This window comes from Idiotropiscis lumnitzeri, chromosome 8, assembly GCF_059441095.1.
Source record: "Idiotropiscis lumnitzeri isolate Australia: NSW breed Sydney's pygmy pipehorse chromosome 8, RoL_Ilum_1.0, whole genome shotgun sequence".
Classification (NCBI taxonomy): domain Eukaryota; kingdom Metazoa; phylum Chordata; class Actinopteri; order Syngnathiformes; family Syngnathidae; genus Idiotropiscis; species Idiotropiscis lumnitzeri.
The window spans coordinates 21,553,672-21,566,921 of NC_142398.1; the positions used below are offsets into that span (position 1 = coordinate 21,553,672).

Sequence of the window (13,250 nt, forward strand, 5' to 3'; positions counted from 1 at the left end):
AGTGAGTGCTGTGTTACTGTATATAGAATGTTTCATATTTTCTATCCTCCAACTACATATTTGACATCAAAGAGAAGAGTAACGCCGAATAGTAACACCTTGGCTGTGCAATCAAATGCTACTGTTAAGTCAATCACTGCGACCCTCCCAGCCCCCTGACCCCCCCCCCCTTCCCCTCTCCACAAGCATCAATTCTCCGAACACAATTGAGTATGAACTGCGTGTGCCCGCGCTTGTCGCTGCAAATTCAAACACGCTGGAACAATATTAGCTGAGACTTCTTCTGAGAGGAAGTTTGAAGTTGGCAACTTCAGAGGCAGAACACTTTTGAAAGAGCTGAAGGAGCAGAGATGAGAGCGTTAGGGTGTGGATGTGCACACTTGCGTCGAGATAGTTGCTGAGTGCAGCAGTCATACATACGTGTGATTAAAAATTCAAATGAGTGCCTTTAGAATCAACGCGAGGCTTTGAGGCTTCGTAATGAGGCTGATATGTGAAGTTTAAACATTCTCATCTGCTGCGAGTGACCTGCGTGAAGTTGGCCCCCCATTTGTTGCAAAAATAGGTGGAAATAGTTTGTTTCGTTTGTGCTGCGTTTGTGCCCGTTTGTGCTGTTAAAATTTTCGTTTGTGCTGCTTCGGTTCGAAAGATATTACACTTTGTTTTATTTCGAGTGTGACGTCACCCAGCCCCCCATTTTCATCCGATTGACTTGGGAATGGTGCCATTCGTTTGTGCTACGTTTGTGCCCGTTTGTGCTGTTAAAATTTTCGTTTGTGCTGCTTCCGTTCCAGAGATATTACACTTTTTAATTTCGAGTGGTGACGTCACCCAGCCCCCCATTTTCATCCGATTGACTTGGGAATGGTGCCATTCGTTTGTGCTGCGTTTGTGCCCGTTTGTGCTGTTAAAATTTTCGTTTGTGCTGCTCCGGTTCGAAAGATATTACACTTTTTAATTTCGAGTGGTGACGTCACCCAGCCCCCCATTTTCATCCGATTGACTTGGGAATGGTGCCATTCGTTTGTGCTGCGTTTGTGCCCGTTTGTGCTGTTAAAATTTTCGTTTGTGCTGCTCCGGTTCGAAAGATATTACACTTTTTAATTTCGAGTGGTGACGTCACCCAGCCCCCCATTTTCATCCGATTGACTTGGGAATGGTGCCATTCGTTTGTGCTGCGTTTGTGCCCGTTTGTGCTGTTAAAATTTTCGTTTGTGCTGCTCCGGTTCGAAAGATATTACACGTTTTAATTCACGCGGTGACGTCACAAACAGGAACGCGCCAGCGTCAGTTTGTTTTGTTTTGCTGTCGAACAAGGAGCTCGGTATCGCGCTACCGCGTTCAGTCAATCACTTGAATCACTCGTATTTGTTATTAATTCCAGGTTATAAACTAGTTCCTGGAATGAACCGATGTTTTGTATGTTTTTGCGCATTTTACATTCTTCATGATCCTGGAAAGCAACTGTTGCCGGACGAACTTCAGGTAAACATGTCAAACTCACTGTTGTAGCTTTTTTGCTAGCATACAGTAATCTTAAAACCTTCCTGTTTTCACTGCTGTAAATTACTTTAAATTCGGTCTTATTTCTTTTAATAGTGTTGTTCTACTGCTCATTCATTTATTTCATCAGTAGTCATTAAAGCTATGTGATTATTTCTTAAAATTATAGTAGACGTGAGGCTGAAACATATCCGTTGAACTTTTTGAAATAAAAACAACTTAAAGACACCCCTCGATGAAGCATTCCCTCATTTGAGAACAACTGAATTAATATAAAAACAGTCCGTGTGTAATTGATGAGAGCCTGCAGAGAAACCTTGGGTGAAACGATAGCTTTATGTGTAAAGAAAACAGCAACAAACAAAACCCCAAACTATTTACATTTCAACAATTAAGCAATCACTGCTTTGTGAAGCTCTTTGTCTTTTCTGATGCTGCTTTCACTCTACTTTCCAGGTCATTGTGCATCTCCCAGTCAAAAGCAGCCCTCCTGCAATATGCCACATAATGTCCAAGAGAATCCTCTTCGAGATGATATGACTGCTAATGTAGCTCTTCAAATCGGGATGTTTTCCTGCTGACAGGTGCAGAAGTCCAGTGAAAGTTACCAAAATTTGTCCTGATTGCCAGCATGTTTTGCAACAAAATATAGTATTAAAATAAGGAAAGGCACCATCATCTTTGTCGACGCCTGTTTCATGAGTTGGTTTTCTTCTTTCTGTTGAACCGCATACAATTAAAAAGCAAAGCCTGATTTTTTTTTTTTTTTTCAATTAAAATTACTTCGACAGACATGACCACTAGTGATGAGTCTATAAAGACAGGAATGCGAATAACAATTCAGTTTTATTGATAATGCCTGTTTCAATTTCTAGTGGCATAAGCCAGCAAGTCCCCACAACTTTTCTAACTTTAATTTTTGCTGTAAAAACATCCGCTTTTTGGTTGAACTAGTCTGTCGATTGTGCTGTTTTGGGCCTTAAGAACTTGTATTGTGTTGCTACTGTTTTTCAATAAGAAATTATTTTAGGTCATTTAGAATTCATCCAGCCGCTTGTCCAAATGGACACAATCGTCGACCTTGCGCGTGTAAGGTTGCTGAAATGTGCATCACTGCAGAGAAAGATGTAAGTTTGCGTCACAAATGAGGACATCTATGTATTTATGTACAGTGCACCTCGCAGTGGTAGCATTAAAGACATTGGACTGGACACATTTTTCTGTCACTACTGGAGTCAAACAACTATGTGTACAAGACATTGGTACAGATGTCAGAAAAGCATGGCGTATGTGCTATCACACAGTGGCTGAAAAAAATTGATTCATGCAGGTGCCCCGTCCGTCCCCAATAGAAGCAGTGAGTGCTTTTTCTCTTGCCATTCTTGGATCTCTGGCCAAAGCTTTTACCGCTCACCCCGATTTGAAGACCTACATCAATGAGTGCTTTAAGCATGAAAACCTGCCATGTTTTGTCAGGGTAGACGTTGCACACTGCAACAATATGATCTCCCAGTGGGACCGCCTGAAAAATAAAAGACATTGTGTAAAAAGATTTTTTCTGAGATTTAGCACAACTACTTAAGTCACAATGTGTGGAACATGCAAAATAACTTCTATGTGCCACCATACCTGAAAACACAAATAGCACAAGAAGACTGTATCAGCATGCCAGACACAGAGGTTCAGGCACAGGAACCCGTCGAGGAGCATCAGCAGCAGATCCAGACTAACGCTTGACAGTGGGTGACAGAAATATGTGAGGAGATCAGGTCACTTGCCATGGCTGAGGGAGACAGGGATAACACCCACTTCCTCCCTGAGATTATTCCCCACATCATCAGACTGGGAAGTTACTTACCACTCTGGTCAGGCGTAGTGGTCCCTCTCTTCCGAAGTACCAGCATCACTGCAAGTTTGGCAGCTGTTGAAGCAGAGTTCAACAACCTAAAAAAGGGCTTTTCAAGCATGAAAGTCTTCTCATTCATGTTGACCGTTTCGTTGCTCGTCGTCATGCCTTCATTGAGGGAAACGTGGATTTCTGCTGCAAAACAAAAAAGCTGATGTAGGTCATGTCTTAAGACCTGACGATGCCTCTACTACTTCTCATACTGAGGAAAAAATATATTAAAAAATTATGTTGACCTCTGTGATGAGTCTGATGTTGCTACAGTATTCATACTACTGAAGTTGAGAAATGGAGAGGCTTAGTGGATTGACACCGACCTAGGTATGAGTTGAACAGAAGTTGCCCTGCTGGAAATTCCCAGAAGTCTGATGCTGACAGTTTACTTTTAGAGCAGTCATATCATCTCGAAGAGGATTCTCTTGGACATTATGTGGCATATTGCAGGAGGGCTGCTTTTGACTGGGAGATGCACAATGACCTGGAAAGTAGAGTGAAAGCAGCATCAGAAAAGACAAAGAGCTTCACAAAGCAGTGATTGCTTAATTGTTGAAATGTAAATAGTTTGGGGTTTTGTTTGTTGCTGTTTTCTTTACACATAAAGCTATCGTTTCACCCAAGGTTTCTCTGCAGGCTCTCATCAATTACACACGGACTGTTTTTATATTAATTCAGTTGTTCTCAAATGAGGGAATGCTTCATCGAGGGGTGTCTTTAAGTTGTTTTTATTTCAAAAAGTTCAACGGATATGTTTCAGCCTCACGTCTACTATAATTTTAAGAAATAATCACATAGCTTTAATGACTACTGATGAAATAAATGAATGAGCAGTAGAACAACACTATTAAAAGAAATAAGACCGAATTTAAAGTAATTTACAGCAGTGAAAACAGGAAGGTTTTAAGATTACTGTATGCTAGCAAAAAAGCTACAACAGTGAGTTTGACATGTTTACCTGAAGTTCGTCCGGCAACAGTTGCTTTCCAGGATCATGAAGAATGTAAAATGCGCAAAAACATACAAAACATCGGTTCATTCCAGGAACTAGTTTATAACCTGGAATTAATAACAAATACGAGTGATTCAAGTGATTGACTGAACGCGGTAGCGCGATACCGAGCTCCTTGTTCGACAGCAAAACAAAACAAACTGACGCTGGCGCGTTCCTGTTTGTGACGTCACCGCGTGAATTAAAACGTGTAATATCTTTCGAACCGGAGCAGCACAAACGAAAATTTTAACAGCACAAACGGGCACAAACGCAGCACAAACGAATGGCACCATTCCCAAGTCAATCGGATGAAAATGGGGGGCTGGGTGACGTCACCACTCGAAATTAAAAAGTGTAATATCTTTCGAACCGGAGCAGCACAAACGAAAATTTTAACAGCACAAACGGGCACAAACGCAGCACAAACGAATGGCACCATTCCCAAGTCAATCGGATGAAAATGGGGGGCTGGGTGACGTCACCACTCGAAATTAAAAAGTGTAATATCTCTGGAACGGAAGCAGCACAAACGAAAATTTTAACAGCACAAACGGGCACAAACGTAGCACAAACGAATGGCACCATTCCCAAGTCAATCGGATGAAAATGGGGGGCTGGGTGACGTCACCACTCGAAATTAAAAAGTGTAATATCTTTCGAACCGGAGCAGCACAAACGAAAATTTTAAAGCACAAACGGGCACAAACGCAGCACAAACGAATGGCACCATTCCCAAGTCAATCGGATGAAAATGGGGGGCTGGGTGACGTCACCACTCGAAATTAAAAAGTGTAATATCTTTCGAACCGGAGCAGCACAAACGAAAATTTTAACAGCACAAACGGGCACAAACGCAGCACAAACGAATGGCACCATTCCCAAGTCAATCGGATGAAAATGGGGGGCTGGGTGACGTCACCACTCGAAATTAAAAAGTGTAATATCTTTCGAACCGGAGCAGCACAAACGAAAATTTTAACAGCACAAACGGGCACAAACGCAGCACAAACGAATGGCACCATTCCCAAGTCAATCGGATGAAAATGGGGGGCTGGGTGACGTCACCACTCGAAATTAAAAAGTGTAATATCTTTCGAACCGGAGCAGCACAAACGAAAATTTTAACAGCACAAACGGGCACAAACGCAGCACAAACGAATGGCACCATTCCCAAGTCAATCGGATGAAAATGGGGGGCTGGGTGACGTCACCACTCGAAATTAAAAAGTGTAATATCTTTCGAACCGGAGCAGCACAAACGAAAATTTTAACAGCACAAACGGGCACAAACGCAGCACAAACGAATGGCACCATTCCCAAGTCAATCGGATGAAAATGGGGGGCTGGGTGACGTCACCACTCGAAATTAAAAAGTGTAATATCTTTCGAACCGGAGCAGCACAAACGAAAATTTTAACAGCACAAACGGGCACAAACGCAGCACAAACGAATGGCACCATTCCCAAGTCAATCGGATGAAAATGGGGGGCTGGGTGACGTCACCACTCGAAATTAAAAAGTGTAATATCTCTGGAACGGAAGCAGCACAAACGAAAATTTTAACAGCACAAACGGGCACAAACGTAGCACAAACGAATGGCACCATTCCCAAGTCAATCGGATGAAAATGGGGGGCTGGGTGACGTCACACTCGAAATAAAACAAAGTGTAATATCTTTCGAACCGAAGCAGCACAAACGAAAATTTTAACAGCACAAACGGGCACAAACGCAGCACAAACGAAACAAACTATTTCCACCTATTTTTGCAACAAATGGGGGGCCAACTTCACGCAGGTCTGCGAGTGCCACCGTGGAAAACGAGACAGAGAAAAGGGAGGGAGGCAAAGAAAAAGGAGGAGATGTGCGGCTTTGATGCCGGGCTTTCACCGTGGGGCATGGCTGCTTGGCTGGCTGTTACGGAGATCCGGAGCCCGTTCGCTTTGCAACCTTGCCGAAGATATCATTTTGTTCACCAAAACGAGCGCAATGCGAAGCAGAAGAAACGCCGGAGAGGAGCTTGGTGTGGAGGAAACGGAACACAATGGGAACAGAAGGTTGAAAAGGGGAGATCACCAAAGTAATGGATGAGGGAAATGGGCTCTATTAGTTACAAGATTTTTTTTTAACAAGAAATTTTACAAAAAATAGTGTAGCACTCATCCAATCAGTCACAGGGCACATATCAGCGAACATTGGCGGTAATGTGAAGATTTTGAGTGAAGGAAAGGGAATGATTTGTTGCTCCTACAATACAACTAAAATGACTTGTCCTACCAATATGCGAACACGCACACACACTTATCTAAGGTAGCAGTGGGAGTCTTGTGCCACTTTGAACTTACCTCCCATTAAAAGCCATTGAAAGCCCATTGAAAGGGAACCGGTGCATTTAATGTATCCCCCCCCCCCAATCCTTTCTTCCTTCTTAGCCTTTTTATTTTTGGATAGCCTTTGAAATTTGTCACATGCACATCCAATTTAACAGTCAGAAAGACTACTTTGGTCCCATTTTTTTTTTGCATTCACATTTCCACATTTGGGTGTGCTAACTTCTGGTCGCTAATATAACACACAGCGATAGGCATCAAACTCTTTAAAGTATACACCGTATTTTCTGGACTAGAAAGCGCACCTGCATATAAGCTGCAGCAACTCTTTCTTTGGAAAAAAAAAAGATATACAAGCCGCACCAGGCTATAGGCTGCAGTTTTCTATGTTGAAAAAAATTAGTTGTTTACTGCATGTACAGAACGATTTTGTACTGTGAATGCACATAAAGGTACAGCAACAGATGCCTAAAACATTGCCTTTCACGGCAACAACTTTGCTAATTAAAACAGAACAGACCCAAAAGAGAAAAAAAAATCAAGATTTATTTGGCGTATTTTCTGAACTATAGAGCGCCCCTAGTGGTGGAGGAAAAAATTAGCTATATGGTTCAAAATCGAGGAAAAAAATAGTTGCTTATAGTCCGGAAAATACGGCACTCAAAATGTGCTGAAATGTCGTCAAACGACCAAGAATGACGTTTACGACAATTACCTTATTGTTTGCTCCAGATGTGCAAAACTAAGTGAAGCGATCAAAGCACAATATCTCCTTTAATGAGCCATTTCCTGTATTGCATTACTTGCAAGTCTGTGTGAACATAGATTTGTGTGGCTTATTTGGACGCACTCCACCCAACTTTGTTTGGAGGGCACAAAAACAACCACAACATAGAATGCAAAATCTTCTATGGTGAAGATGCAAAAAAAATTGGGCTTATGAAAACAACCCAAAATAAAATCAGATATTCCTAACTGCAGGATGGATTTGCAAATCGCATTGTGTTTTTAATTGACATTTTACACAACGTCCCAACGTCATTGGAGTCAGGCTTTGTCAATATCACCATGTAACAGTAGCGTTCTCATATATCACCAGAATACATTGACACTCTCAACAAGTACGGGCCACTCAAAGACATGAGATACTTATTAGAGCTGATGTGTTTTCACTTGCAGACCACCTATAGGTTTAGAGAAGACACAGTCTTTGTGCTGCATTCACTTGCGCAAACAAGGATGCTGAGTTGTTGTGCCCGTCATTGGCAGTAGAGTCTTAATAAAGCCAAATCCCTGCCGTGCGTGCTCTCTCTGTTCCACAACTCCTGCTGGTCGGCAGTCTCAACAGTGTTGTAATTTACTGTCAGAGAACTCCTCAAACTGGCCACCACACAGAGTGCTGACGGGGGGACCGCGGACAAGGTAACAAAGATCACAGTCAAAAAGAACGAGCGAAAGAATTCTTACTTTCCTCTGCTGGGGGGGAAAAAAAGAATAAAGGCTTGAAAATAATGGAGGGGGTTGAAACAGGAACAAACTGACTGAAACACAAACAGCAGTTTGCCTTGCTTTGTTTTGGTTTTCCTCCGTGTTTGTCGTGGAAAAAAATAAGGAGAGGGGGGGGGGGGGCGTACCGGTGGGGGGGTTCGACGGTTGTCAATGGTTGAAGCTACAGCCGCACCTGGCGACGTGCGACTGGTCTTTGATCAGTTGTCGAGTGAAATTCCACCAGTGGATTCGAGTGAGTGAGGGGGCAGCTGCAGGTGGGAGGGCTGGAGGAGTGACAAAGGAGGAAACAAGAGCGAGCATCATCTGAAACGTTGCTCTGTGCAGAAGGTGCTCCAAATGCGTGTGCGCCCTCGTGACTGTGACTAAAATTCAGGGTGACTTGATGGCCTTGATCTACTTCGACGAAGTCTGTTCAGCCATTCTGTAATACAGGACTAACATTTGGAATGAAATACGTTGCATAAGAAATTGTACTTTCGTAGACGACAGACCTGTCGATATCTTCTGATTTTCTTCTGAGGTGAAATACGTCAAAGATCCACTAATGAAACAGATGCGCTAACATCAACGGATTTGAAAACGATCCACTTAAAGAAGATGTCTTACTCTCACACTTTTACCACAAAGTTTTAACATCTTACACCAAGCAATCGAGAGTAATAAAATTATTTACGAGGAAATATGAACTTATTCAAAATCTTTTAAATAACATAAATTTGAGAAATATGAAGCGTGGGCCAAAACACCTGTTGAGAGGTGCAATAGTCTCAGTGGAAGTTGTCCAACAAAATATTAATTTAAGGGTAGTGAGGTTTGTTCAAAATCAAAAGCAAGTTCTCATTTTATTTGGTTAGTTTTCATAAGATCTTTATTTATTGATACTGCTATTTATGTTCCTTCTTACAATATAACTCTTATTCTTTCGCCAAAAGAGGAGTACCCACAACTTTGTCCACGTGTGCATGTGACAGGTGTTATAGGCTCGCCGTGTAGCTGTAAAGCCGCAGTTAAGTTTTACAATCATGCCAGCATATTTGGCGCAGACATGACTGAAGAGCACTGCTGACTGCTTGAAACCTTTCCCCACTTGACAGCTGGTTCCCATGTCTGACCTTGACATTGCATACAGTAAATCTGTCACCAATGTTTGCGCAGTGCTCCTGATATGCCGAAGTAATCAGCACTACGTTTGCCATGAAGACCACGTGAGCATGGCATGAACGGCAAGATTTCAAACTATTGTTGCCTATCGAGCCATTGTCTTGAGAGGAATTGATAAGAACAAAAGAAGGGTATTAAAGGTCTTGCAGTTTTGTAGACCTCATCTGCATCGCTCACAGTTATTGCATGAATGAGTGTGGTTATGCATCAAGTAATAAGGCGAGAATTAATGCGTATTGGGTTCCCTGTGAATTCATTTAAAAAGTTTGGTCTGTCCATGTTTCAGGAATTGTTATTTCCAAAGATGGGGCGTTTCATGACTGGGACGGAACAGTCCACCCTGAATGGATGGCCATTTTTGGGGTGGAGGACTCAGGATGCGAAGTTTTGTCACAAGGATGGATTGAGCACGGCCGGAAGTGGGTTTTCTTCCGACTCCTTAAGTACCGCGTACGTAGAAATCAAATATTTACACTCAGTGAAGAATGAAATTTGTAATGTATTCTCTCTCTCTCTCTCTCTCTCGTTGCCATGATGCAGGGGTGTGGTGAACCTCATAAGCTCGCTCCACCTCTCCTTGGTTCTATGGGAACCTGCACAGCGCTAATCCTCCTTTTTGGCTGGAGAGAGCTTCTCCAAACAACTCATCCGGCTCTAAGACCCACTGCTCCTCAAGTGGGCTTTCTTTGCCAAGTCGCACCAAAAAAAAAAAAACATTCTTCCTTTCTTCTCGCTTTTCTCATATGGTCCACATAAAACAGCGACCAAGTGTGAGGCAAATCCCCCTCATCTCTGTCTCTTTTCTTCTATTGGCCATGGAAGGAGAAATGAATAGGGTGTGGATAAGACGCACCAGCAGGGGGATTGTCAAGTTGAAGAAGTTGAAGATGACCTCTTTTGAAAAATTGGGCAAGCGTGACTAATGTCGTTAAAGACGTCATTGTTTGAGTGCAAGCGAGGGGAGCGTGAGTAGAAGAGAGGCTGAACCTTATCCAGAACTTCCATTTAATTGCTTCGCTGTTTACACACAGTAATCAATACAGTATAAATGTACAATTAACAGTAGATCAATATATAACTCAACCAGTGAGGCCTCTTGTTCTTCCCTCTGAGTCCCTCTCACCACTGTCTTCAAAGCCTTCCAGGGTTTCTGTGTTTAGAGTTCCTCTGAAGGCCTCTTAGGCTTTTCTAATTTGATCTGAATAGTATTTTTTCTTTCACAATTTTCTACATATTTTTTCACAAATTGTAAATACATATATAATATATATATATTGTGTATATATTATCAATAATAGTAACACTATGAGTAGTGATCTTGCTTGGTTGAGTTCTCACGGGCATAGAGCTCCAATTTCCATTTCCAACACCCGCTGTAGCAATACAGCCTGTAGTATATAAAATGACCACAGCGGGGCGCTAATGTCGTTCTTTTTTTCCCACCCTTCGTTTGTTATGTTATTGGTAAAATTCTTTCGACGTGACACATAGTCCTGTTCGTCCTAAAATTCAGCATGTAAAGATCTTTATAGACTAGTTGTGGATATGATATTTCATGGCTGATTATGTTCACAGCCGTAGTGGCAAGGTGCTTTTTATTGCGTTCATAAAGAAGCTGTGGTCATCATAGTTTATTACTAGCGGCTCCGAAAAAAAACTGCAGTATTTTGTGAGAAGCAAGAGGTGTTGGAAGATAACTTTGTTTGCATTTACTTTTATTGTGGCTATGTGCACCTTCCTTTCGTGAGACTTGTGCGCGCTGCCGAAACCTCAAAAAGGAAGTAGGCGAGGCTTATTTTTGACAGACTGCCATGCACAATATATATATATGATGTAAATTTTTGGTCAAAGGACAAGCGTGAACAAAAGGCCATTATATATTTAGCTGAACTTTTTCTACATTTGATTTTGTTAATTCTTGGGACTTTTTTTTCTCAGGAATTTAATTGGACTAATAGTTTTGGAGTGAACACCCACCTTTTATTTTTACGCTACTAAAGAAACAGTGACTCTTAGCTGTTGCGGATCTCAATTTGGCTTTGTTGCAATGCCTGCGATTGTACTCGAGGCTCGAGACTTTGCAAGTCCTCTTTTTTTGGCGAGGTCGTGCGAGGTGTTATCCAGTTGTACGACATTCAGTCTGGTGACTGCACTCGAATCGTCAGAACTAACTCAGAATCTGCTGCATCTTCAACACCTCCCCACCATTCGGATCTTCTGCGTATTGACCTGGTGCTCCTTCTTCACGCTTACGCTTCTGATCAACGTTCTGAGCACCATCCAGTTTCACAACCTCCTTCCAGTGTCGTGGAAAAACCTGACTGTGACTGTGGCAGTTTTGGGGTCACTCATGTGTCTCAGTGCCTCCGTATATTTTCCGTGGCTCATCATGGAGCGCCAAAAGGCCTTGCCACGTCCTGTAGCAGCCGCCATGACATCAGGCTTCACTTTCCTGGCCTATATCTCGGAATCCTACGTCATATGCTCCCAAAACCCGGAGCAAAGAGGTTTCATGGGCAGCCTACCTGGTCTTCTCAAGATTGTACAACTGTGGGGTGCTTTTCAGATGATTCCTCTGTTTGTGGAGGCAGATCATAGCCTGCCCAATGGATTACATCATTGGCAATTGTGGGTTTCTGGAACATCTAATGGTGTCTGTATCCTCATGTCTCTTGTTACATTGGGTGTAATATTGGGTGAATTTGCAGGGCAGTGCCATCTCCCTTTTGATCAATTAATGGTTGTTTTTACTGTTATTGGACTGCTGCTGTACATGGTAGTTACAGTCATTTGTTTCCACAAGATACTACAGCTCAAAAACGGTGCCTACAAAAGTTTGGAGCTGGTTATAATGGAGACAGTGGTTGCTTTTATCATGCTGTTATCTTATAGCGTGGACCTTACATTCTCTATTAAAATTTTGTATGACAGGAGTCACACATGAATGAATCCTTTATCTTAATTGTGAGTGGTAAAATGTGTTTTTATGAGTGTTAAAAATGTTGAACTGCTGTATTGGTAAACAATTAATGTAATGTTATGATCTTCATCGAAGTTCTGCTCTTGGAAATGCAAAAATGGTCGCATCATGCAAATAAATCACAAACATACAAAACCACTGACTATACTCACTTTTAATTGTATTTAGTATATCTTAAGATTGTGTTTGCATTTAAAATGTTTGTATTTAATGCCACAAGGGCTAAACTTTCCTTCTATAAAAATTTCACTGCGCACCTTACCCCATGCATCTTATTTCATTTCCTTATTCTTGTATTTAAAAAAAAAAGACTGGTATTGAAGCTCTGTTTAATATATTCTACGTTTTAATAGTATTATCGGTGCGGCATGCTTGCTATCTATCTATTTATCAATTTTAATGGGGAAAAAAGACCGGGAAAGAAAAGGGTTTTTTTTGCGTGTAGGCCTACTACCAAATCATTACACTAGATGGCAACATTTCCATTGAAATTAAAAATGTAATGCGTCTTTCCAAACATCAGGTTTGAGCTGGATTAAAAAAAAAATATGCATATTTTATCAATATTATTATTTGTGTTATAGTATTTATTGAGTTTAACACGCAACAAAACTGATTAATATTTACCTCAATTGACTTTAAAAACAATATAAATGTTCACTTTGTGGCCATGTTATTTAAAATATTGATTATTGATCCTTTGTCTATCGATGGGACAAAATATGCAATTCTACACTGTAACGTTTATTGTATTTGTGATGCAATTTCCAACGGCGCATTGTTTTCCTTCACATCTGCCTCATCTGTTCTAGACTCGATAGTAGGTCGTCGAAAACATCGCTCGAAACTACTAGAGCGCACGGCGCGGCTGTGA

General features: G+C 41.6%; 1 protein-coding gene and 2 long non-coding RNA genes across 5 annotated transcripts; 2 read left to right on the forward strand and 1 right to left on the reverse strand.

Moving 5' to 3' along the window:
- The first annotated feature begins 1,126 nt into the window (after positions 1 to 1,126).
- LOC148332750 (uncharacterized) lies at positions 1,127 to 2,178 on the forward strand. Its single transcript, XR_015844769.1, has 2 exons — positions 1,127 to 1,485; positions 1,960 to 2,178. It is a non-coding gene; the product is annotated as an uncharacterized LOC148332750 (long non-coding RNA).
- On the reverse strand, positions 1,594 to 4,799 carry LOC148332751 (uncharacterized). Of its 3 annotated transcripts, none has more exons than XR_015844768.1 (4): positions 3,727 to 4,797; positions 3,362 to 3,541; positions 3,133 to 3,235; positions 1,594 to 3,025 (listed from the first exon to the last, which is right to left on the reverse strand). It is a non-coding gene; the product is annotated as an uncharacterized LOC148332751 (long non-coding RNA). The 3 variants fall into 3 exon arrangements; XR_015844767.1 differs by having other exon boundaries at positions 3,362 to 3,544; XR_015844766.1 differs by having other exon boundaries at positions 3,362 to 4,799.
- Positions 4,800 to 11,265: 6,466 nt separating this feature from the next.
- LOC148332752 (myeloid-associated differentiation marker homolog) lies at positions 11,266 to 12,340 on the forward strand. Its single transcript, XM_088303619.1, has one exon. It carries the CDS (start codon positions 11,444 to 11,446, stop codon positions 12,338 to 12,340), a length of 897 nt encoding a protein of 298 aa, XP_088159745.1. The 5' UTR covers positions 11,266 to 11,443.
- The last annotated feature ends 910 nt before the right edge of the window (positions 12,341 to 13,250 follow it).

Bases quoted from the DNA above. Each gene is read 5' to 3' on its own strand.
- LOC148332752 (XM_088303619.1), top strand. From the start codon at position 11,444: ATGCCTGCGATTGTACTCGAGGCTCGAGACTTTGCAAGTCCTCTTTTT.